The sequence below is a fragment of the Paroedura picta genome, chromosome 3, assembly GCF_049243985.1.
Source record: "Paroedura picta isolate Pp20150507F chromosome 3, Ppicta_v3.0, whole genome shotgun sequence".
NCBI classification, from domain to species: domain Eukaryota; kingdom Metazoa; phylum Chordata; class Lepidosauria; order Squamata; family Gekkonidae; genus Paroedura; species Paroedura picta.
Window position 1 is genome coordinate 104,322,354 of NC_135371.1, and position 27,161 is coordinate 104,349,514.

General features: G+C 42.4%; 1 protein-coding gene across 2 annotated transcripts in view; it reads right to left on the bottom strand.

The window, feature by feature from the left end:
* STK10 (serine/threonine kinase 10) overlaps positions 1 to 27,161 on the bottom strand; it is a 110,856-nt gene that overhangs the window by 15,760 nt on the left and 67,935 nt on the right. For both annotated transcript variants that reach the window (XM_077327054.1, XM_077327055.1), the window contains exons 3-11: positions 26,342 to 26,390; positions 23,208 to 23,357; positions 19,743 to 19,815; positions 18,321 to 18,515; positions 17,110 to 17,191; positions 15,641 to 15,775; positions 8,986 to 9,564; positions 6,411 to 6,541; positions 669 to 792 (exon numbers count right to left, since the gene is read on the bottom strand). In XM_077327054.1, coding sequence (XP_077183169.1) covers positions 669 to 792; positions 6,411 to 6,541; positions 8,986 to 9,564; positions 15,641 to 15,775; positions 17,110 to 17,191; positions 18,321 to 18,515; positions 19,743 to 19,815; positions 23,208 to 23,357; positions 26,342 to 26,390 — 1,518 coding nt within the window. The remainder of the gene's footprint in view (positions 1 to 668; positions 793 to 6,410; positions 6,542 to 8,985; positions 9,565 to 15,640; positions 15,776 to 17,109; positions 17,192 to 18,320; positions 18,516 to 19,742; positions 19,816 to 23,207; positions 23,358 to 26,341; positions 26,391 to 27,161) is intronic.

A 27,161-nucleotide genomic window follows, 5' to 3' on the forward strand; every position in this document is an offset into this window, starting at 1 on the left:
CATAGTAGGGCTGGGGCTCAGCCTGGCTGGTACCAGACTACTCATCCTCTGGGTGATCAGGCAGTTCTTGATCTGGGATAACTGGGACTCCTGGTGCCTCCAGGACATCCTCTGTCTCCAGAGCACCCCTTGGTTCTGGAATGGAGGATGCGGGCATGACACGACCCCCCCACCCCCCCCAGGGCCCTCCTGAAGGGTCAGGTATGGTTTCTTGGGGTATTGCCGATGGAAGTCAGCTACCAGGTCCAGCACATGGAGGCCTGTACTGGGCTGCTAAGAACAATCCTCTGTTCCCCCACCCAGTCCACCAGCTACTGCAGATAACCCCGGTGGTGTTGCAATCCAGAATGCACCACATGAAGCATTGGGTATAGTACTTGCAGGTGGCCTAGAGGGTTTGGTCTGGGTCGAAGAATGCTGAGAGTTGTTGTTCACAAACTTGACCAGGGCAGCAGGTTGACCCAGATGTCCTGCTGATAGGACATGTAACATCTCAAGTATTGGCAGTTTTGAATGTGGCTGACTGCTAGCTCCACCCTCTGCTGGGTGGGCCTTTATGCCATAAAAGGCTCTTGCTTGCCAGAGGCACGCACCAAAGGGCAGGAGCTAAAGGGCTCTTGGCCTACCCACAGACTAGGAACCACTGCAAGTTTATCTTTCTCACATACATTCATTTCCTGTTCAAAGCGCTTTAGCATCTGCTCCAGCTGCATCTGATGCTTGGTGTTCAGCTGCATCTGGTTCCGATGCTCCTCCTTCTGCAGCAGCCGCAGTTCCCGTAGCTCCTGGCGCCTGTGGAGTTAAAGCAAAGTTTGCATCGGTCTCTGAGGGGAGGAAAGTAGATAATGAAGGAGCTTTACCTGTAGTGTCTTGGCTATGCAATGGTCCGCCACAGAGATTCATCTGAAGCCTCCTCTCTTGTATTCTAGGTGGCAGGTGAAAACATGCTCATCTGCCCAGGCTTTATGGCAACAGGGCAGTATCCGTGGGCAGCCCTTGCCCATAATGTTTGAATGCTGAGTCTGTTTTCTTAGATTTTTAGAAACTTTGTGCTGAATTTGCTATTTGTATTTTATGCTGCTATTTCATCCTGCCACAGTGTTCATAGTATTCTGTATTGTTCCCTGTGCATTACAGTATTTTATCAATTTTGTTTTACTTCAAATGTATTGATACAGAAGTGACAAACAATTTATCTCAACAAATAAATTCAGGAATTCAATAATTGCTACCCTGATTCTCCCTGGGCAAGCAATATTTGAGAACAATTCATATTAATGAATCCATGGTAATTATTTAAGTGTAGTGAAGCCCCTTCATGCTCTATGTTCCAGAACATTATTTATAGGTAAATGCACAACCCCTTGAGTCACAACCACCCTTCACCTCATTTTGTTTCTTATAGGCAGGATACTGGGAGGAAATAATTTCCCTCGCCTTTGGCCTGCCCATGGTTCCATGGCCTTGAATTATTCACCTTCAGTACACAGATATTTTGAATAAATAAATACTACCCATCCTCAACTGCATTCAGATATAGCTCACAGACAAAAGCTCAACGGCCTCAGTAAAGCACTATAAGCTATACATTTTTAAAAATTAAGATTTAGAAGACTGGTGTCCTTTGTAAAGTTTTATTAGGTTATAAGATGTCCTGGTTAAAAAGTGCCATTTTGAAGGGCATGTTTATGTATTAATAATAAAAGGAATACCTGTCATCACTAAACATTTGTTCATCTAACCCAGCATCAAAAACATACACTTTGAGGGTAATGTGCCTATCATACTTAAGAGCTATGGCTGTCCCACCATACAGATCAAAGAATTTGCACTGGAGCCACTCAGTGCTAAAGGCACATATAAATACAAAAGTTAAGATGATGCTACATCCCACTTCCCAAAATTAAAACCTGGATGCCCCAATGCTGCATGGTGCAGGGAGCCAGAAAAGCTGTAGAAAAATGTAGAGAGGAGGGGAAAACCAAGACTAGTAATTGGAGAGAAGGCCATGAGCTAGAACAAATGGGGGGTGGGAGACATAAAAAGGATTACTTTTCTCCAAAAAGGCCTTGGAACCCCACTACTTGCTAATACCCTAATTTAACAGGACAAGATTTTCCCAGATTCTGATTTCCTCTATGTCTGACTAGGTTTCTTCTTTGCTTTTATGACCTCTAGCAGGTAGAGATTTAAGGCTGATAACATAATTCTCACTTTCCTGACAGGGAATGCCACTTATTAAGTTCTTCTTATGCTATTGTTTCAGAGACTGGAGTAGGGAAGCTGGAAACTTGAAAAGCACCCAGAAGAGCACCCCAAGAATATCACCATGTCCACTGCCCTTATAGAGGCCCTATTTGGTTACCTTAGTTCCAGAACGATACTCGTTCTACTCAGGTGTAGAACAATGTGACTATTTCGACTCTGAGCATGAGTTGCTTTGAGGTGTTAAGTAACAGCGTATGTACACTAGTACTTGTGTTCTGTCACACTAGGACCTAGAAGATTTAAATCCCCACTCTGCCATGAGGCTTTCTGAGTGGCCTTGGGCCAGTCACTTTCTCTCAGTCTCACCTGCCTCACAGGGCTGCTGTAAGGATAAAATGGAGATGAGGATAATTATGAACACTGCCCTGAGCTCTTGAGAGTAAAGGTGGGGTGAAAGGTATTAAACACTTGTGATTTTTTAAAGGAAATGCATATCTATGATTGGACTGTACTATTTTACCCACTTCCTGTGGTGAATATTAGAAAAACAACTGGTAAACTTGACTATACAGAAAGTATGGATCAGCTGCAGGTTAAGTTAGGTTTATGGAGATTTTCCTCCAGTTTTAGCCCAGTGAGTGCACCATGACACCTTCACTGACTAAAGGATTCTAGAGAAGCACCAAATGCTCTGTTCTTAGGATTTTAATGACTGGTTAATTTTGCAAGTCATAATAGCTGGAACAGCTTCTTTCATTACCTCTGAAGGATTGCATATGCATAACGTTTATAAAACTGGGGAAGGGGGGTGTCATAAAGCTTTAAGATACCTTGGCACACTAAATACTAATGAAAAACTCATTCCAGATTTTTTTAAAAAAATTAATAGCTATGTAAGGAAATATACAAAAGATTTAAAAAGCACCTGGGAGGGTTTCTTGCTCTCTGGCAGTTTGCAATAAGATAAAGATAAAAATTGTGAGATCAGCAGAAATTAATGACAACATGTAGAACAAAGGCCAATGATTTATAACTTCTACACTATTCCCGACCACCCATCTGAATTCAATATTCAAGTACAATTTTTAACTACCCATAACCAATAGCAAGTATATTCCCCATTACTGCCACTCAAGTTTCCAAAAAGTACTACTGCCTGCCATGGTAAGGACTGATACACTAGTGGCCATCTTGAGGTTAAACTAGATATCATGGAAAGGGAGGAATAGTATTTCCATTCAGATGTATGCCCATCCAATTATATCTGAAGTACATATGAAATAGTTGTGAGTGTCCTGCATAGTGCAGGAGGTTGGACTAGATGACCCGGGAGGACCCATCCAACTCTATGATTCTATGATAGAGTGAGGTACGATAAAGGGAGATGTGAGAAAAACCCTGCTTTCTCTCCCTCACTGCATTTTTAAAGATTTTTCTTCCCACCTGAACCCTAAAATTATCCAACTAGAAAGAAAAGCAGTGAAAGCACCAGAGAGCCACAAGATAAGGTAACTGAGAGGGCAAGGTTTCCCTCTCCTTGCTTATGCATTCTTTTTGTGCCACAGGAAAAGGACAAGACATGATTAGGTGGACCTGTATATAAACCTATATATTCCATATTCATATTAAGTATTGCTCTTCACCCTACAGATCATTGGGTAGGCATTTGGAGAATGAAAAGCTAAATCTAGCTTTTCTGGTCTTCTAAGGCACAGTTACAGTTGCTGAAAAGAGCTTGATATCCCCACAAAACATCAAACACTAGGGATGGGCAATTCAACTTGGATATTCGAGCCAAATCACAGGTCTCAGCAGTTTAAATCCGCCAAATCAGGGACAGCAGAATCAATTTGGGTTTGATTGGGCTAATTTGTGATTTTGGTTGACTGAGAAAAGCCTTGCTAAGCATCTGATTCTCAGGTTCAGCTGCTTGGCAGGGTCTTGGGAAGCTTCCCCCACAGACATCTCTGAAACTGCAGGGAGCCCTCTCTCTGCAGTCTCAGAAGGGTCTAGGGAGAGAAAGACTCCACCAAGCAACTGTTCCTGAGCAGACAGCTCTAAAGATCAGGATCCTCATAATCAGCTGCTTGGCATGGTTTTTCTCCCCTCCAGACCTTCAGAGAATTTGAAGGACCAAAAGCTTGGTGGGGAGCTGGCTGAAGGCTGAGATTGGGGTGGGGATGTGAAGCTGACTCGTCAGCCCTGTTCCTGGCCTCCCTGAACCTGCTGATGCTAGCCCAGCAGACCCCAAGCCTGTCTCCTGCCCTCCCTGATCAGGCTGGGTTGTGCAGAAAGGGCTGGTTGGAGGAATTTAAAGGGCCCCAGGTCCTTTAAGCACTTCCTGTCACCAAGCAGCTGATTCCCAGAGAGGCTTCTCACCACAGCAGGATCTGCTAAATTGGTTTGAGTCTCCTTGAATTGGCCAAACTCAAATCAAATTCAAATTCTAATTTATTTATGGTCATTTAGACCAAAATTTTAGAAGCACTACTATACAATAGCAGTTTGTAAAAGGGAAGGTAATACATTAAAAGGTTAAAAATGCATCAACAATAAAACTTAAAACTTCTCCACCATAAAAGCCAACATTTAGAAGCATTAACTGCCGTTGACTATTTTACAAGGATAAAATGAGCCATAAAAGCAATAAAACTAATAAAGCTGTTAAAATATAAAACAAAAGACAAGATTAAGAGATGTACGATATATCTACTAACCAAAAAACATAAGAAGTACTGTGGACCTATTATGGCTATATGTGAGTGACCCAGTCTTTCCTAATTCTTAAAGCTAGCCACGCAGATTTTGCTACTTTGCTAGTTAACAAATTATCTGTATCTGATAGCAATATTTGCAGGCGATGCTTTCTCAGGTTGTGAGGGCATTCTATAAGCATTGGTACTAAAGCACCTGTGCGAATATGATTATACAACTCAAATCAATACGCTGAATCAGGGATTCAGTTGATTCTTACTGAATCAGGAAAATACAAATCTGGAAAGTACAGAATTTTTTGCCAGTGCACTTCTCAACAGCCATGCTCCCCAGGAGGAGGAGGAATTTCGCCATACAGAAGTTATGAGTTGTTGGTTGTTGTTTTTTTTTTCACACAGTATTCATGTTGGCACTGTCATATTTTTTCTTTTCTTTGTCTAATAAAAAAAATATCCTAAATAAAATAAAATAATAATAGCCCAACAAAGCATGCAGAGCTGGTTACACTCTGCCTGCTTCCAATTAATGACATGGCCACGATCGAAATTACATTTTTTCCAATGATTATTTTGTTTTCCATTGCCTTTTTTAGAATTTCAGCCACAAGCATTTCTGAAATTGTTGATTTCAGCCAAAGTGTGTGTGCATCTGGGGGGGCGGGAAGAATCATTGTGGGTTCCCCTAAGCACTGTACTCTGTACAGTTCACTGTACAGTTCACCTTAAACTTGCTAATCATCCAGTAATATCAAGGAGAAGCCAAAATATCTAGATACTCAGACTTCAGAGAAGGTTATCCAATAAAAGTTTCTATTTTACCCATTTTAGAATCCTATACTCTGAGAATACCTAAGGTGGGCATCTTTAAACAATTTTGATTTGAAAGGTGTCCCTGACAACTCCACATACCCCTCACAAATGTAAGCAAGGCTACATCTTCTCTAATCCACACCCATAAGTAAGTGTTGCATCAGCACTAGGTTGATAAATGATGTCAATAATTTCAGGGGCATTAATTCTTTCAGAGCTTAGTTTTAAGAATGGTACAGGAGACAGGTTTTTATACCAGATGATCCCTAGTATATTGTACAATTTGTACCTTGAATATTTAGATACACTGTTTTCCATGCCAAGAGGACATGGAGCACATTAACAAAGCCAATTAATTTGACAGAATTCCTACTATTAAGCAGCAGTATCAGAAATATAGTTAGAATAAAACGGTAGCATCCTTACCATTTGTATAAAAAGATGATCAAGAACCAATGTATTCATTATACCAATACATGTCTGTCTAATCTACTGGCTAATCTACTTAGTTTCCCCAAACTAAGATTGGCTATAGCTCTTAGTGAAGCGTATTAGTGCAAAACATTTTCAAAATCTGATTGGTCTCATTCTTTAAATTTTCACCAAAAACCATGTCTGAAGAATAATTTTTCTTGAGAAAGCCACATATTTCCAGATAAAAGTAGATTTTCAGCTTGCCTGAGGAATCTCATCTCCTCATCTTTCTTTTCATCTTCACTGATGATTTTTGATGTGGTGACGCTCACTTCTACTCCATCCACCACAAATCTCCTGGTCCGTTTCAGTGTCATCTTTTGTGTTTTTGCATCCTATATTATATTCAGTAAAAGAAACACGAATAAGGAATTTTAAAAAGTTTTTCTAGTGGGAAAGGAAATTCTCTTCTAGGTAAACTCAAATTCTGAAATAAAAATACAAACTGGGCTATTTAGATACTGTATCTTGTATGGCAAAGCTGTAGTTGCAATGTCTGTCTTTTAATTTAGGGATGGATAAGAATATGTAGAGTACAGGGGAAGAGTAAATATATTGCCTGGTGAAATGATACAGGCTGTGGCTAACAGCTGTCTGAGGTTAGCCAGTACTCTGAAACCTTAGTATTCAGTTATAATAGTTTCAAGCTTCCCTTATTATTAAAAACACTCATATACTTACTTTCCTCCATAAGGCATGACTTCAGAAAATAAAGTTGCACTTGCTTGTAACTATTGTTCAAGAATCTTCTGTGCATGCACACATGGTAAGTGCACATGCATGAGCAGGTCTGCTATTGGAGAGGTTTTTACAGCTAAACGCCTCCAATGGAGCGCTGCATGCTAGAGTCAGAACCTTGTTCCTGCCCGTGGACCATGTGTTCTTGCGCAACAGTACCCCTGGCATTAATGAAGCACAGCATAAAGCTGGGGAATAGGGAGTGTATATGAGCCTGTACAGAAGATACTCAATGAACAATAGTTACAAGTAAATGCAACTTTGTTTTCATCACTGATCTTCTGTGCAGGATGGAAGGCTGAGTCAACCTTGAGCCGGCTGCTGGGATTGAACTCCCAGCCTCATGGGCAAAGCTTTCAGATGGCTGCCTTACCACTCTGCGCCACAAGAGGCTCAAGAGGCCTTGTGACATAGCCATCTGCTTATTTTTCTTTATTAAGGACAGTGTCATCAGTTCTTATTGAGAAGAACACTGAAACCTCAAAAGGTAAGCCCTCTATCTTGTGATTAGTTTCTACAGCCAAAGCAGTTTATCCTAATCATGCATGGCATCTAAGTATGACAGAACATCATGGCATGCACCATAGAGTTCGAGGACCGTCAACCTGCATTAATCTGTTGTTTGGAGAATTTGATTGCCACAGTAAGGAGTCATTCAGGAGATCCAGAAATGGTAATAATCTCTCCCACAAGAATAGCTGGTAACCTGCCATGATGGTCTCATAACTGGAAATACTGAAACCCAACACAGCAAAAGAATATAATTTCTTTAGGCTGTAATTCCCTGGTCATCAAAGAAGATTGTGGAGGAAGGGTTGTTAAGTAGCTAAAGGGATCTTTCTTAATTCTGTAACAATGTTCTACTCTTCTAGACATGGATTGGATACGTGTAGGTTTTTGCTACGGTTCTTGTGTAAGGTCTTCTAGTCCCTCTTACTCTGGGAATGCAATAATGCCTAGTGACTCTGAATCAAAGTGATTTAATATCTTATCCTTTGACGTATTTGGACAGAACCTCTTCTATCTTCAGTTACTGAGCTATATGGATTATCTGTTCCCCACACGTATGGAGGCCTTCCATAGGAGAGGATGGAACCATTACAACTCAGAAGCCAACACCATCCCAGTGAACTGGGGAAACAATTCCTCAGAACTCTGACGATTGGAGACTCCACAAACACAATCTTCTCCTTCAGTGGCAAAAGAGGAAACGAGAGTGGGAAGCATATGCTCCCTCAGTGGGAACAAGTTTCTGGCTTTAGCACCCAGTGCCCCCTGGAAGCTTTTAGCTGCAACAACCTCTTTGATGGCAGGCCTGCTCATGTGCAGTCCTCATGTGTGACTGCACAGAAGACTGATGATGAAATACCAGAGACTGTTATATAATGGGAAACGAAAACTGCAGACTTAATATGAAATGCATTATTCAACTTTCATATGAAACCACCTTAACAATAAATCAAAATCTGGTTGAAATGTGTCAGTCTTGCTTCTCTCTGACACTCTCTCCTTTTCTCCCTCACTGCTGCCTCCTTTCCTTCCTGTGGCTGACAAAACTGACTTTTCCCACCTAGAACAGAATGCTGTGGAAGGGAAGGTGGCAGTAAAGAGTTGGAGAGAGAGACAAGGCTGACACGTTTTAGAGAATATTAGACGATGCACTCATTGGCCAATTCTTTTGTGATGGTGGTTTTGAAATGCTGTGAACACACTGTGTGGTTTCCTTATACAACACACTTGCTTTCTCCTTGGAACAAAGAGCTATAAAGACCGCTTGTTCAAGTGTTAAATATTAATTTAAGTACCTCATTGGTCAGTATGTTGAACAAGGCCTTTGAACCAGAAGCATGTGCCAAACACGTTAACAGTAGTCATTAAAAGTGAACAGTTCCCCATTTAGGTATCAGTAACTTCATCTCCTCCAAGGTTTTAAAAAGGGGATTCATAAGGGTGTGAGCTATAGAGGATTTACTAAAAGCAGAATGAATCTTGAAGCTTTGTTTTCTTTGATAAATTCCAATATTTGATCCCAAATTCTTACCTTTAGGGAGAGTGACCCACTGCCTCTGTTCAGGGACAAGTCGGTGGACAAGGAAATGCTGAGATCCATGCTATCTGAAGCAGAGGTGCTACCAGAATCAGAGTCCCTCTTTGAGCTGCCGTTTTCAAGCTGAGAGGACAAGTTCAAACCCCCATTGGCAAGTTTTTCTTCAGTAGGTGTTTCAAGGAGACTGTTTTCTGGCCAGTTTCCATTGTCTGAATCTCCTTTGCTTGTTGGTTCACTGTCTTTCTTTAGGTGGTCAAGGACCCTGTTCTCTGTTGGCTTTTCCTTCTCTTCAGGGAGAGTCAACTGAGAGCAGATGTCTGACTTTTCTTGGCTGACAGGCAGAGCTCTGTAATTCTCCACCCCAGGAAAGTCTGAACTGCTGTTTTTTCCTTTCTCATCACCAACTCCTTCAATTGAAATCTTTTCACCCTGCCCATTAATGGTTTTCGTGACTGGCTCCAAAGGTAACTCAGGTCCACTGGCTACAAATGATGATGAATGCTTTTTTGGAGACTTCTCTCCTTCAAAAATTAATTGGCTTGCAACAGAGGAGTCCCTCTGGTTACCATGAGGCTGTGTGAAGAGGAAGAAAAAAAAAGTATGTGAAGTTTGATCCTTTTTTTGTTAGTGGTAGAGCAATGAACATGGGCTTGGATTTAGCCACAATTTCCACTGATGGCTGGGACTTTCTTGTGTCTTCCATCCCACCACCCAAATGCTCCACGAAGTACTGTTCATGGGGGACAAGGGACCCTAAAGGTCAACATGTGGTGAAACAAGGGGTCTGCAAACGAAGGGGGAAGAACTGGCAAAATCCCCTTCTTTGCATGGAAATCTACTGCTGGATATAGCCTATGAAAACAAAATAGAACATGCAGCATGAACATGAAAAAAAATCTATTACAAACTAACATAATCAAATTACACTTTTCAGTAGAGAATTCATGCTATATGCTGTGACCAAGCATTAGGCAGGTCATTTATCATGCAAGGGTCTCTGAAGAGTTTGTTTCCCCAACGGATTTTCTGCCAATATTCTAAACCACTACATGAATATTTTCATCCTGCCCTCCATCTGGTGGAAAAGAGGAGAGAAATGCATTGTAGGTGCTACAATGCAGACACATAGGGGCTTACAATTTCAACCCTAGTATACATCATGGAGTTTTCCACTCATAGCTTTGATCACATCATATAACATGGTGGTCTGGTCAGTAAAAGACTTCAGTTTTCTTTTTATAAGAAAACAGCATACTTAGAGCTAGTAAAGGCAAGCCACCTGCAGAGCCCTGGTTTAGATCACTGGGACCTAAAGCAAAGAGCTTCCAAGAGGCCATGTTCTGGCTTCTTTTTAAACTGTCAACCTCTATCATGATGTCATTGGCTCACATTTTTACGTTCCACTCCACACCAAATCCCCCTCACTCAGCTTTTTAAGCCTTCAGCTTTTTTAAGTTTAGTACTAGTTTCCCCCTTATGCCCTGCAGTTAGTACTATGTGTACACTTTTTATAAAGTAACTAACCACATTCTTCACCCAGGTGACTAACATTCTAAGATTTGGGAGCAAAGGAGCTGTGCAATCCTTGAGCTTGGATGACTAAGTCTGGGGAAGCTTTCTAATCTGACTGTAATCTGACTATCCCAGAAATACGAAAACACTGCAGGAGCTCTAAGAAGCCTATTTGGATGAACAGAGAACTTCAAGAGGAACTAAGAAAGAAAAGGAAAATGTTCAGGAAATGGAGGGAAGGACAGAGCTCTAAAGAAGAGTACCTACAGGTTACTAGGCACTGTAGATCAATCATCAGAAAGGCCAAAGCTGAGAGTGAGCTAAGATTGGCCAGGGAAGCCCACTGTAACAAGAAAAGAATTTTCAGTTATGTGAGGAGCAAACGTAAAGTAAAGGAGGCAATAGGCCCGCTGTTGGGTGCGGATGGACAAACTCTAACGAAAGATGCAGAGAAAGCAGAAAGGCTTAGTGCCTATTTTACATCTGTTTTTTCCCACAGGTCAAAGTGTTTAGGCACATCTAGAGATGGCTGTAGCCAAAGGATAGTCTCTGGGTGGCAGGTTAACATGGATAGAGAGGTTGTTGAGAGGCATTTAGCTGCACTGGATGAGTTCAAATCCCCTGGTCCAGATGAAATGCACCCGAGAGTACTCAAAGAACTTTCCAGAGAACTTGCACAGCCCTTGTCCATCATTTTCGGAACCTCTTTAAGGACTGGAGATGTCCCGGAGGACTGGAAAAGAGCAAACGTTATTCCGATCTTCAAAAAAGGGAGGAAGGATGACCCGGGAAACTACAGACCAGTGAGTCGGACCAGTGAGTGGGGAAGATAATGGAGCAGATATTAAAGGGAGCGATCTGCAAACATCTGGAGGACAATTTGGTGATCCAAGGAAGTCAGCATGGATTTGTCTCCAACAGGTCCTGCCAGACCAACCTAGTTTCCTTTTTTGACCAAGTAACAGGTTTGCTGGATCGGGGAAATTTGGTTGATGTCATTTACTTGGATTTTAGTAAAGCTTTTGACAAGGTTCCCCATGATGTTCTGATGGATAAGTTGAAGGACTGCAATCTAGATTTTCAGATCGTTAGGTGGATAGGGAATTGGTTAGAGAACCGCACTCAAAGAGTTGTTGTCAATGGTGGAGAGAGGTGAGTAGCGGGGTACCTCAGGGTTCGGTGCTCGGCCCGGTACTTTTTAACATATTTATTAATGATCTAGATGAGGGGGTGGAGGGACTACTCATCAAGTTTGCAGATGACACCAAATTGGGAGGACTGGCAAATACTCCGGAAGATAGAGACAGAGTTCAACGAGATCTGAACACAATGGAAAAATGGGCAAATGAGAACAAGATGCAATTTAATAAAGATAAGTGTAAAGTTCTGCATCTGGGTCAGAAAAATGAAAAGCATGCCTACTGGATGGGGGATACGCTTCTAGGTAGCACTGTGTGTGAACGAGACCTTGGGGTACTTGTGGATTGTAAACTAAACATGAGCAGGCAGTGTGATGCAGCGGTAAAAAAGGCAAATGCCATTTTGGGCTGTATCAACAGAGGCATCACATCAAAATCACAAGATGTCATAGTCCCATTGTATACGGCACTGGTCAGACCACACTTGGAGTACTGTGTGCAGTTCTGGAGGCCTCACTTCAAGAAGGACGGAGATAAAATTGAAAGGGTACAGAGGAGAGCGACGAAGATGATCTGGGGCCAAGGGACCAAGCCCTATGAAGATAGGTTGAGGGACTTGGGAATGTTCAGCCTGGAGAAAAGGAGGTTGAGAGGGGACATGATAGCCCTCTTTAAGTATTTGAAAGGTTGTCACTTGGAGGAGGGCAGGATGCTGTTTCTGCTGGCTGCAGAGGAAAGGACACGCAGTAATGGGTTTAAACTTCAAGTACAACGATATAGGCTAGATATCAGGAAAAAGTTTTTCACAGTCAGAGTAGTTCAGCAGTGGAATAGGCTGCCTAGGGAGGTGGTGAGCTCCCCCTCACTGGCAGTCTTCAAGCAAAGGTTGGATACACACTTTTCTTGGATGCTTTAGGATGCTTAGGGCTAATCCTGCGTTGAGCAGGGGGTTGGACTAGATGGCCTGTATGGCCCCTTCCAACTCTATGATTCTATGATTCTATTCTATTCAAGTTTGGACACATCCCTTTTATGTACTCCATCCACTCTCCATTCTGTATGACTGTCCTAGTCCTTTACACAGCCTTGCCTACAATCACATAGGCTGGATGGATTCTATTTATATACAACACCCTTTTACTTTCTATATCAAAGTCTTTGCAGAGGAGTCTTTTGCAAAGAAGAACGTCCACCCATTCAGAACAAAGGCAGGAAGCACTAACGTCATTCTGAATAGGATTTAGCTGTTTTGCCATGAAATCCAATTGGTTATGCAGCATAGTGATGTCATTCAGTGGCATACCTAGACTATTGGGCACCTGAGTTGGATAATTTTTTAAGACTCCCCTCTATTTATTTAATTTTTTGCCATCAAGTCACAGCTGACTTATGGCAACCCCATAGGGTTTTCAAGGCAAGAGATATGGAGATAGTTTGCCATTGCTTCCCTCCATGTTGGCCATGCTTAACATGGCCTCAAGTCTTTTAACTACACAACAACCTGCATGGGAGGCCTCAGATGTTTCTTCTCCACAACAACCCTGTCCAAACTCCATAGCAGCCCTTTCTGCCTAGGGAGCTGATCTTTATAGTCTGCAGATGAGCTGTAATTCCAGGAGCTCTCCAGGCCCCCCCTGGAGGTTAGCTACCTCTGGGTTGGAAATATTCCTGGAGATGGGACTTCAAAATCGTACAATGTCTCAGAGTCCGGCAAGAGTAGCCATTCTTGCCTGCAGAGCTGATTGTTATAATCTAGAGATGAGCAGCAATCTAGAGACGATGGTAGAGGCTTTGGCCAGCATTTACCAGCAACTGTTTGTATTTTGGGGTGCAGACAGACAAGCCAGTATCAGTCCTGTGAGTCTGGAAAGTGCAGGAAGATCTAAATAAAGAATATTTACAGCTTGAAACTGTAAATAGTAAACAAGTAAATGGCCGGAGAGACATGGGAACTGAAGTGGCCCAGAATTTCAACTGGAGTTAGCTTTACAGGAAAGTAGACAGTGAGACCTTGGGGGAAACTAGGTGATCCACTTTTATTAGGCAATGACTTGGCCTTGCAGACAACAGGGACTGCAGTTGCCAGCTGTAGGCCTCAGGCTTCAGAAGGGCAGAAAACAGTACTTGCCAGGAATGTCCTATGAACTCAAAGGCATAAGTGGCCCAGAATTTCAAGTGGAGTTAGCATTACAGGGAAGTATGCAGTGAAACCTTTGGGGAAACTCGGTGATCCACTTTTATTAGACAATGACTTGGCCTTGTGGACAACAACAGGGATTGCAGTTGCCAGCAGTAGGCCTCAGGCTTCAGAAGGGCAGACATCACCAAACAAGCAACCAAGGGTATTCTGGGGCCACGTGTATTCCTTTTGAAGGGATGCATGTGAGGGGAAAGAGCTTTCCCTTCATCCTAATTTCCTGGAGATGAGCTATACTTTCCAGGGGATTCTCAGACCCCACATAGAGGCTGGCATCCCTAAACCTCAGGGGGATACAATGTACACAGTCAGCCCTACAAAGCAGCCATTTTTGCCTGGGGAGCCGATCATTATACTCTGGAGATGAGTAGCAATTCCAGGAGATCTCCAGGCCCCACCTGGAGGTTGGCTGTCCTTGGTCTGAACATATTGAAGTCTGGAAGTGGGGCCTCAAAAGTGTGTAATGCTCCTGCAGCCACCTAGCACCCCCTGGCCTATTTCAGGTCAAGAAAACATTGCAGAGAGGAGGTAAGGTTGTCAGATTAGTGTAGGTTCATGTTCTGGAATTCCACACTACCTAGGTGTGCATAAACCCGACTAAGATCAAGACTGTTGTGCACAGAGAGGGTTGCCATCTTCCAAGTGAGGCTTTCTACCCCACCTCCCTCACGGGGAGTCTGCTATGGGGAGAGGAAGGGAAGGCGATTGGAAACTGCTTTGAGACACCTGAGCCCTTCTGGGTGACTGTGGGCCATTCCCAGTTCTCTCAGACGTCTCACAGACCCACAGCACTTACAGGTTGTCTACTGTGGGGAGACAAAGGGAAAAGGTGTTTGCAAACCGCTTTGAGACTCCTTTGGGTAGTAAACAAAAATCCAGCTCTTCTTCTTCTAAAAAGCAACTGTGAAAGAAGCATGTGGGCACATAACATTTTATCAACAGTAAAAAAATGGAGACAGAAGGAGCAGGCGTATACCTGTGTACTGTGACTACCCCGTGTGGATTAGGGCAGGGGGACATTTCTGTGTCTGTGACCTAATTCACACAAGAAGGGAAATGACGCAGAACTGGGAGGAATTGGTTGCCTGTAATCTCCCCCTAAGAAGAGTCTCCAGTCTGATTTTCCCTTCACATATCTGAAGACATGGTTCTGGAAAGCTCATCTGTAACCACTATGCCACACTTCCCAAAGGTCAGTCCTCTCCCACACTCAACGAACATTCCACACCACAGGTTCTTGACACCCAAATCTCCACACCCATGGCCTCATTTGCCACTACGCCACCACAACCTCCCACACAACACACACATTCAACCCCATGCCCTTACAGACTGGACAACTCCTCCCCTTCCTCTTCCTACTGCCAAGCGCTAGAGCCTGTTGTATTCCTGGATACAACAGGCTTTGCCCCTAGTAGTGGATAAAAATCTTTCTCGCTCTTGGAATCATTCTGGCCACATTGAAAAGCCCTGCTTTGTATAGCATTTACTCAGGAGGTTCTTGAACAGTAGGAAAGGGAGGGCTGGCTTTCTGCCCACTGCATTGTTTCCCAGTGCCCTTAGCTGCTGTGTACAACAGACTCTTTCTACTTAAGAACAGCAAAGTGACCCCCCCCCTCCCCCAGTGTGTGCCTGGATCAAAATCAGTGATAATTTTTCCTTCAATCTAGCTATATTTGTGAGAGCATTTTTAATAAACTGCTCTTGGTGCTTCTTTGTATATGGGCCTGGGTATGGTTCTCTTTTCTCTTTTTAAATAACAATGTTCTTAATCCACCAAGATAAAAAGATGAAGACTTACAGATGCAGATTCCAATGAGTCATCCTCTTCTCCTTCCTCTCTATTGTCTTCTATTTCCTCCATGACTTCAGCCTTCACTTCTGCAAAAAGCTCCCGTAGGGCTCTGTTACTAGTGACTTTGCTGATAAAAGGATGCTGAAAAATCAAGAATATTCCACAAATGAGGATAATTATTCCTAACACTAAAGCCAGGATGGGTCAAAGTGAACTTTGGTTATTCTGTAATAAAATCAGAGTCCAGTAGCACCTTTAAGACCAACAAAGATTTATTCAAGGTGTGAGCTTTCGAGTGCAAGCACTCTTTGTGAGACTAAGAACTAAGCAAAAGTTAATCCTGTTACATGTGCTTGCACTCGAAAGCTCATGCCCTGAATAAATCTTTGTTGGTCTTAAAGGTGCTACTGGACTCTGATTTTATTGTGCTACTTCAGACCAACACGGCTACTCATTTGAATCTTTGGTTATTCTGATAACCTTCTCAGTTGCCTTTTATCCCCATTCATTAATCTAGTATTTTTTTGTTACTAATATGAAGCAGGAGCCATAGTGTGGCAATTTCTGTCCCCAGGAAATGCATCTTTTACATCACAAGGGGCCAGTTCCCCAGATAACAGTACAAGGATCAGAACATCCAGATGGATTACCATATTCTTGGTAATCATTTCACAATTCTGGGGGCACGTGTATGCCTGTACAAAGCTAGAGACTTATACAAGAAACACATAGAAGAAATGCATCAGCCATATGGAATATCTATTTTTACAACATTGGCAAACTATATTCTTTAACAAGAAAAAAGAAAAAAACCTACAGGAGAGATACCTCGATTAAAATCTGTCTGCACTGCTAGAAAATGACAGCTTTTTTTTACTTTAGGCAGATATATGGAGGTAAGTGGATGAGAGTAATGGGTATAATCTGAACAGAGAAGGTTACTGGTGGTGGAAAGTGCGATCAAGACACAGCTGATTTATGCCGACCCCTGTGGGATTTTCAGGGCAAGAGACATTCAGAGGTGGCTTTGCTATTGCTTGCTTCCATGTCATGACCCTTCTAGTCCTTGGAAGTCTCCCAATCAAATACTAGCCAGGGCCAACCGTGCTTAGCTTCCAATCTCTGGCCAGACTTGGCTAGCCTGGACTATCGAGGTCAGGACAGCATAACTGGTACTTTCAATGAATTTCTATTCACTTACATGAGTAGGACTGCTTTTGACAGTTCCGTCCTAGGAGACAGGCCTAGTCAAATTAGTGTACCTTCTACGGGGTGGCAGGGTGGGGACAACTCATCCAGTTAGAAGCCATGACTAAGCAGAGAAATGCACCTAATCTATATAACCGACAAATCCACAAATACATTTATTTGGCTGCAATTGTACAAGCAGTTGCATATGTATCCCAGTACCCTCACCAAAGATTATGAGTCTGAGGGATGAGGGCTGTCGGTCCCTTTTGAGTTTCTGCCCTTACCTCCAACAATTGTGCTGCACTTGGCCGTGTCTCAGGGTTCTTATCAAGGGCTGTCTTCAGGAAGCCATTGAATTCTAGAGACCTTTAAAAAAATTTAAAACCACAAGGTGATTAGTTCATCAGCAAGAAACACTGAAGGTGGGAGAAAAGGATATATCCACCATATAGCTTACATCAATTATATACCAGGCATTATCACACATTATAGTCAGTGATAAGAGGACACAAAAATATAGTTAGACTGATTATAGATTTAGCATTTCCTTTGAGCCTAATAACAGCTGAGCAGAAGCAAAGCTGCATGTTACTGTATTCCCAATTCAGGCCAAAGCCCTCAAAAGTCAGCAAGCTCACATGACGGCAATTGTAAGCTTGAGCCAATCCAAAGCCCCCTGTCAGGCGAGTGACTGTAATGCTGGCCTGCACTTTTTAAATGAATGCAGCTTTCCATGTAAGGGCAGACCTAAATCCTGACAGGCAATTCCTATGCAATCACGGGGAGGGGGGGGGGGAGTGAATTCCATAAGCACATTTACCCACTGATAATAATGGCTAGTAAGTTTTACAATCCAGTCATGCACACCTGAGACTAAGGAGAAGTAGGAATTGAGCAGTTCAGCTTTCTCTTCATCACCTGTTACAATGTCACTTTCTGGTCTCTGCAATGGTCTTACTATGTCCCTATTCTTATTCTTACTTTGAATATAATTAAAGAACCCTTTTTTGTTGTTTTAAGCATTTCTTGCTAACCTAAACTCATACTGAGCTTTGGCTTTTCTAACACTCTCCCTACTAACATTAGTTATTTGTTTATTTCTCCTTGATTATAAGATCCTCCTTCCATTTCCTAAATGGATGGTTTTTTATTACAACTAACAGAAAAGCCTGTTGTATGAAAAATACAACAGGTGCTAACCCCCCCCCCCCATACACACACCTGGGCAGGCCTGCCAAGGCCACAATGGGGCTATTTGGAGTAGGGGCAAGTCCTGCCAGGGGATTCCTCCCCCTCATGACAGGATGCTGGACTAGATGGACTACACGTCAGGACTCTTTTTTTGTTTTTGTTTTTAGCTATGAAAGGCTATGAACTCAGCATGTCATACCATTTACTCTGGGGCTCTAGAGAAAGAGACATAGACTGCTTGCCCTGATGCTTGCATGTTTTCCATGCGTGTGTACAAGTGATATACACAAAACTTATTTCTCACCACTTTGAGGGATAGCCAAGAGTAGGAGGGTCAGACTTGGCTATTTTCAGGAGGACTCTCATGGGATTGAGCTCATGATGAGGAGGTTCTATCTGTGCCATTTCTATCAGTGTTATGCCCAAAGACCAGATATCCGCCTTGTAGTCATATGGGGTATCTTTCATAGTCTCACACATCACCACCTCAGGAGCCATCCTAGAAGAAAGCAAAAGACAATGAGTTCTACTTGGAAGAGATTTCCTACTGATCACCGGTTTGCAGCAGCAGCCTTACTCTCTCCTCTCCATATTCAATTTGTCTTAGCTCTAGAGATGACCACAAAGTGCAGAAATGTGACTCTGCAGATAGGTTTTGAATGAGGCTTGCAGGAAAACATTGATTAATAACCCTGAGAATAATCTCATCAGTACCAAACACTTTCAGGTTCCATTGTTTTCAGCAGAAGAGATGAGTGCATGCTTTACTCTCTCAAATTCAAAAGAAGATGGGAAATGGTTACTTTTAGTTAGACCCTCATTTCACTTCCCCCTACATCTGTTCATTTTCAACTGGCCATAACCACAGAAAAATCAGCTGGTCAGTGACCTCTGGCCTAGATGCTACTATAGTCCAAAAAAAAAAAAAAGCTCACTAATCACATCTTTGAGCCTCTTGCGGCGCAGAGTGGAAAGGCAGCAGACATGCAGTCTGAAAGCTCTGCCCATGAGGCTGGGAGTTCAATCCCAGCACCCGGCTCAAGGTTGACTCAGCCTTCCATCCTTCCGAGGTCGGTAAAATGAGTACCCAGCTTGCTGTGGGGTAAAACTGTAATGACTGGGGAAGGCACTGGCAAACCACCCCGTATTGAGTCTGCCATGAAAACGCTAGAGGGCGTCACCCCAAGGGTCAGACATGACCCAGTGCTTGCACAGGGGCTACCTTTACCTTTAATCACATCTTCTTAGTGGAATGGCTGATTTAGAGACTACATTCCTGTTGCTTTCATATGTTTGAAGTTGCTTCAAATGGACATTCCACCAAATAGTTTAGGAGAGAGGGCAAGAATGACCCAAATTTCATCAACATCATAGAAGATAAAAGACATTTAGTCATTTTCTTGCTTCTAATGGGGAAGTGGGTAACTGTGAGAGAATTTTATTACAAGAGACTAAAGATGACATTTATGAGATTTTCAGAACTTTGATACAAGGTCATTTAAAATAATTATGAAAAAGCAGCATTAGTGTTTAAAAATTGCAACTTTGTATTTAAATACACACAAGTAGACCCCAGCACGGTATAGAGATGGTATTAAGCTATCAAGCCATGACACACATATGTGCAGAACACTTGTACTATATGATGTCAGCTGTCTTGCAGACATGAATTCTGATTCCTGCACACAGAAACAACAATCACTTTATCCAGTCAACATGCACTCACCAGTATGGTGTGCCGATGAAAGAATCCCGTCTTTGCAAAGTCTTCATATTTTTGGCAGATACTCCAAAGTCCGCTGAAAAGAATGTAGTCATGCTAAATGCTCTCAAATTTGAACAGTATTTGCACTTCAAGGAGTACAAAATGAAACAAACTACCCCTCCCACCCCATTTCAAGACACTCCCACAAGACAAACATAATGATCCAAGAGACCAATGCCTGGACCAATGTTCAGAAACACTGCAATAGTTGTAGAAAGCATATCTTCCATACTTTGTCATCAGGAGATTGCCAAGCGCATTCCAATTCACACTGCAAATTCTATGCTACAGCAATACATTCTCTGTCAACTGAAGAAAGTTCCATCTTACATCACAGAAACAAGTAAATACTATAAGACCATTTCCGCACTGGAGGCTTTGCTCCAGGCTGCAGGCTGGAGTTTGAGTAAGTCAAGAAGAATCATCGATTCCTCACAAAGTCAAATCAAAAAAGGAAATCTGTCAGCTGGCTAATAAAAGTAGTCCAAAGTCCAAAATATTCTTTGTGTTGTTTTATTTCTAAAAGCATAGATTATTCTGATCAACAATTATTTGAAGTATTTGAATATTTTGTACAGCTGAAAGATTTCCTTTTTTTGATTAGATTGGAGTTTGAGAAAGAGCAGGTTGTCTCACCTCTTCCTGCTCACACATGGGGGAGCATTTGGCCCAGTGCACTTGTCTGCCTCGGATTTGTGCTCCTGCATGGGAATGAAGGCAGCAAAGTTCCCAGTGCAGAAACGGTCTAAGATAGGCTATTCTCCCTTGAGGCAAGAAAGGAGGTCAGTTCTTGATCCTATCAAGTTACAAAACCCACATTTCTATTTTACTGTGCTCCTGTCATACCAAAATAATTTTTTTTCTTTTGAAAACCCCGCCAGAATAAGAGGGACATTGAGTGAAACCTTTCCACTTTCCATTGGGCTAAAGTAGCTCTTTGGTGTATAATAGGACTAAATTGTATAGCACAATCCTCAGCACAATCCTAACACATCATAAATTGTTGTTTTTTGCTGCTGTTTGCAGTTCTATTTAATGTTAGGGTTATTCTACTTCTCTCCAGAATTTTCCACTGGAAACTGTTATTTCAGAGCAGCAGATTTCAACTCCTCCCCCCACCCGTCAACTACATTCTCTCTGCATCCCATAGGAAAAAAACATGCCAAATCAAATGAATGGCATGCTGTGGTTGTCATATAAACTCATATAGATATTTACAATAAAAAAACTTGAATTTATCAGCGTTGCTTTTCCTTTTTTTACCTCTCCACTTCTATTTCTTCTTAACTTCTTTTATCTTTCTATATTTTGTATAAATAAGTTTATACAAAATGTAGAAAGATAAAAGAAGTTAAGAAGAAGTAGAAACTAGGGATTTCTATAATGTTCCCCTTTTGGCTCCTATGCAGCACTTCTTAGTTCTGAACAGCCTTAATTCTGGCTGGTCACAGAGCTAGAATATATGGAACTGATTGCTGAAAAGTCATTGTGGTAGATCTAATGAGAACCAATTTGGTGTAATGGTTAAGAATAACAACTTCTAATCTGGCAAGCCGGGTTTGATTCTCCACATGCAGCCATCTGAGTGACATTGGGCTCGTCACAGCCCTGATAGTGCTGTTCTCAGAGATCAGTAATATCAGGGCCCTCTCAGCTCCACCTACCTCGCAGGGTGCTTGTTGTGGGGAGAGGAAGGGAAGGCCATTGTAAGCTGCTTTGAGACTCCTCCTGGTAGAGAAAAGTGAAATATAAAAACCAACTGTTCTTATTCTTCTATTGGAGGATTTCTGCAGATGGAAAGGGAGGCAATTTTTGCATTGAGAAGAAGGAACTGATAAATCCCTGATACCCCACTCATGCAGTTCCTGGAGGTCCCATTCCCCCAGAAATAGAATTTAGTGCTGAAATGGGAATAGAAAGACCAAGAAATCCTGCTCCACTGATGGAAATCTGGTGGATCCAACTCAATTGCAAAGCATCTGCAAATGAAGTATTTGGTAGACTACAGAACTTTGTTCCCATTCTTTAAGTGTCACATCTAGTTTCTTATTAAGATTGCTGTGGCAGATATTCAGGTATGCTTCTTCCTGTCCACAGGAAATTTATTCCATATATGAAGTCAACCTCCACAATTAACCAACATAGCCTGCTCTTATAAATCAGGAACTTTGAAAGGTGTTAAGCAAACAGTGAACAATTCCAAAGCAGGAATTCTAAAAACTTACCAATTGGGGTAAAAAGTAAAAGTGATATTGTTAAAAACAACCAACTACGTAGCCTCCCTCTTTGAAATGTATGGTGGAAAACAGAATAAGAGGATTTTGGGGCAGAAGGGAGACTGTACACGTTTCTATACCATTTTGACATCAGGTAGCTGGAGGGAAAATATTGTGGTTGCTATGCTCTTATTCAAGTAACTTGTGGTAACAACCCCCACAGTTCATAAAATGACACAATCGCAATTGACTCTGAATGGTTGCTTCCAGCTATCCAAAACTGACAGAGAGATTATACTTCTGATAGTTAAGACTCTACTGTGTTCATTTTTCAGCAGCATGACTGAGTATACTCTTATACACTCTTTTTAATGCAACACATTCATTTAATTTTGATTGCAGTTATTTGTAACCATTTCTTTACAAAAAATATAAGCATTACCATCTTTACCAGATTTCAAAGAAATTTGTGCCCACCCACTATACTTATGACCTTGCTGTTTACAGTTTCTGTGCTAGTTATCCCTGCAGTGGTTAAATAAATCATTGCAAACCTCAGACACATGAATTAAAAGCAGGCTGTGGATAAACCATGGCTTCTCAAGAAAAGTAATTATGCTCTAGCCCTCCAAGCAATAGGAAAGGCACATTCCGAAGGACAGGAGAATTTTGCTCCCATTAATAAGCTGCTCTGATGAGTTCCTGTAGTCAAAAGGGACAAATGCACTACTTTCTGTGATATTATAAGAAAACATGTTTCCAGTCAACTGATGGACAACTGACATCTTTTTCAGTATTGTGACAAGAGCCACAGCCTAGAACAACCAAGGAATGCAAGTTCAACGACCTGCTCAGCCATGAAGCTTGGGCAAGTCATTATCTCTCTACTCATCAAGCCTTGTAGACTGTTGCAAGGCTACAATTTGGGATGCCAGCTGCTCAGGGGAAAATTGGAAGGTGGGGATACAGTTCTAAAAAATATTATTATACAGCCACCATACAGGCACAGTTTTCACATACACAGAAAAAAATCCTTACTGTCTGCATGGTCACAAAACAACTCTGAAATTATGAGGGATGTTGCATCCACTATTTTCAGAGCAACTTGGCTTGCTGTACCGAAGGACATGGAAGAATTATTTTTTTCAGCACACAGCCAAACACTTGTACAAGAACACACGATCTCTCACAAGAACACACGATCTCTCACCAAGTTTGATATCACCATCCTGGGTCAGCAATACATTGCCTGCCTTTAAATCCCGATGGATAATCTTCTTGCTGTGAAGATAGTTCAAGCCTTCTAGCATCTGACGGCAGATCACTTGGATCTCGGGTTCGGTCAAGCCTCGATCTAGCTCTATAAAACAATTAGAGCAACAGGCAATTGGAAAGGATCCTAAACATAGCCTCATCCAAGTGACATAGTAGGCCTCTCTCCTAAACTCAAATAATCAACTGCATACTGGATGGTTTCAATTTAAGATAGGGGTAATCTTAATCCTTATTACTTTGATTTAAAAATTTTGCTTAGCCCAACTCTATTTTTTGCTTGAGCCATTTTATGACATAAAACCAGTCAGTAACAGACCCCAAGGGAAAAGAAGCTTCCATTCTTCCCAAAATACTTTAATGAACTGAAAAAGCTTAAATGAAAAAGAATTGTGATCTTCATTCCAAACATACCATCTGCTTGTATGACTGAAGAATATTTATAATTAATTCAAAGTGACCAGGTGGAATTCATTTACCTAGAGGGGATATCAATCTTTCCCAGATTAACCATGTATTTGTGTCTTACTCTCTTTTGGGAGCCAGTCTAGTCATTCAAACCTGTGGTTTCTATGCCGCCTGTAGTTTCTATGCCTTCTTGCACAGGGGGAACCTCACCATTACTATCTTGAGCACAGGTGCCAAACAATTCGGACTTTGAAATACAGTTTGGATTGCCCCCACTTCTTCTAAAGCAAATTTTTATTCTTGATGAGCTTCTCTACCTCTGTGCATACCTTGCAATGAAACAGAAAGGAACTGGGCCATTTGAAAGAAGGAGGCTGAATTCTTCTCCTGGTTTTCGTTCACACTCAAGCACTTCCTAGGCAAACAGAACTTTCTGGCCGATGCCTTGTCCTGCCTCCCACAACACAAAAGTAAGGTGGATCCAGTAGTGGACTCAGTATTTTCACCCACCCATCTGGAGCTCATAGCCATGATGCACAGACAGGCTACAAAAGCAGGGTCTGCCCCAACTGGGGATTCCTTCCACCGGTTGGCTTCAGAGAGACTTGGGGGGAAAGGAGTTTCCCATACTCCACCTGAGTTTGGAGGTACGGGATAGACTCTTCTGCAAAGTAATAAGCTTTACATTCCCGTGGCCACATGGCCTTAGATTTTGAGACTGTGCCATGACACACAGGCTGCGGGGCATTTGTGGCCCACCCTGTACAAAGATGTTGAGGGTTGGACTAGATGACCCATCAGGTCCCTTCCAACTATATTATTCTATGATTCTATGATTCTATGTACACGGCTGCCCGGTTTGCATCACATATAAGCAGGTGGGGGAAAAGCTGCCAGGACTTCTGCAGCCATTACAGACCCTGGCAACCAGCTGGAGACATTTCTATGGATTTCCAAACCTATCCCAAAATGTTGCTTTTCTGAATAACTGAAGATTCTCACAATTACAACATATTGGGGGGAGGGGTTCCCACTAAAGGGATTTGCCTCCCACAAACTCTTGAAGAAGAGTAATAAACCAGTCTTCAGTGGACAAAGGAAGAGTTGGCTCTTATATGCCGCTTTTCTCTCCCCGAAGGAGTCTCAAAGTGGCTTACAATTGCCTTCCCTTTCCTCTCCCCACAACAGACACCCTGTGAGTTGGGTGAGGCTGAGAGAGCCCTGATATTCCTGCTTGGTCAGAGCAGTTTTCTCAGTGCTGTGGTGAGCCCAAAGTCACCCAGCTGGTTGCATGTGATGGAGCGCAGATTCAAACCTGGCTCGCCAGATTAGAACGCGCTTCTAACCACTACAACAAGGGAAGGAGGTGTCCACCATCGGAGCATGTGCTACATTCAATGGGAATCCCATGCATGCACCAGCTCTAAAAAGAGTTATGTACCCCCTCTTTGGAGTGTTTTTGCTAGCAAGGAAATATCCATAGCCAGCCTGTGCAGGCACAGTACCAATGTAGGGCTCCACCGGAAGACAAAAGATGAAACAGGAGACCTTCTGCCTGATCAAACCAGAGACTAAAATCCTGAGAAACTGAAAGCCCCTTTTCTCCTTTTTCAGGAAGACCAGCAAATCTAAGCAACCCCTGTCAGGGCCACTGTTCAGTTACTTAGTCATAGCAAATCTAAGCATTCCATCCTTACAATGCAACCTTTGTACAGGTTTGTTCATACAAAACCAAGAGCTATTATAAAATGTCCTCCCTATACTACAATTTATTCTTGGAGACACAGCCCAACTTTTATTTAGTTGCCTGCTATTTTGCATAAGGTAAGGTAGGTATACCTGCAAAAAGAGCCTCTTGTGGCGCAGGGTGGTAAGGCAGCCAACATGCTGTCTGAAGCTCTGACCATGAGGCTGGGAGTTCGATCCCAGCAGCCGGCTCAAGGTTGACTCAGCCTTCCATCCTCCCGAGATCGGTAAAATGAGTTCCCAGATTGCTGGGGGATAAAATGGTAATGACTGGGGAAGGCACTGGCAAATCACCCTGTATTGAGTCTGTCAAGAAAACGCTAGAGGGCGTCACCCCAAGGGTCAGACATGACTCGGTGCTTGCACAGGGGATACCTTTACCTTATTTTGCATAAAGTAAAGCATCAGCGAATATCCATCCTGATGGCAGATGTCTTCCCTCTGTATCAACTTGATCTCTCATGGATATATGGTAACCCTTCATGTGTGAGTGTGCCGTGAGCCATTTATCTTTCCACGGGCCCATATTATCAATTTGTTCTAAGGATGGCCAGTCCATCCTCCACTAGCAGCTGGGTATTCACTGTTTACCCTCCTTTTAAGTGGCACAATTTGACAGATTTCCAAAACGCACATTTTTTATTTATTTGCAGGAGAACTTGTAAAATTCCTATTCCAAAGAGCCTTTTTGTCAACTGATGTGGCTAATTGGTGGCTGGGAGATGAATGTTGAGGGCAAAACTTTCTCTTGTGAATTTTTTATTATGGTGGTTTTAATGTTATTTTTGTTTAATGTTTTATGTTGCATGCCACCTTGAGCAATTTAGAAAGGCAGGAGTGGCTGACTGATGATGTGATCTGATTTGTCAACCAAAAGACCCCTAAAAGGTTCATTATGATGAAACTGAAGGCACTTACCAAGCATAATTGCATCCACTGCTCCACCTGGGCAAAATTCAATCATGATCTACAAAAGGGAAAAGGGTTAAATGTTTACATGGGCAGGTAGAAGTAATATTTCTTAATAGAGCTCACTGATAACCACCAGCCCCCAAACATGAACAAGACTGTAATATCAAGTTGTGCAATTATAGTTATGAAAAAGGTGACTAATTTCTTCCCAGTGTTTGAGATTTTATATACAGATAGAAATAATCGAAGTACTAAAAGGTAAAGGTATCCCCTGTGCAAGCACCGAGTCATGTCTGACCCTTGGGGTGACACTCTCTAGCGTTTTCTTGGCAGACTCAATACAGGGTGGTTTGCCAGTGCCTTCCCCAGTCATTACCGTTTACCCCCCAGCAAGCTGGGTACTCATTTTACCGACCTCGGAAGGATGGAAGGCTGAGTCAACCTTGAGCCGGCTGCTGGGATTGAACTCCCAGCCTCATGGGCAAAGCTTTCAGACAGCTGCCTTACCACTCTGCGCCACAAGAGGCTCATAATCGAAGTACTACTATGCATTTTATAGGGCTCTGAGAAATCAGAACACTTACTATACATCCTTTTAACAGCAGGATGTGAGGGTGACCTGGCTGTGACATCTGTCACCAGTCTGTCACCCCTTCCTAAGCTGCATGCTTGGTGGAAGAGGATGACCACTGCAGAAAGAAGGAGTATACCTTCCTTTGGTCAAGCATATTATCTTTCAGCAGATGCTACAACTATCTTGCAGGGTCAGCATGAATATTATTCCCATTCTGCAGGGCTGAGAAACAGCCATATGCCTCAGGTCAAC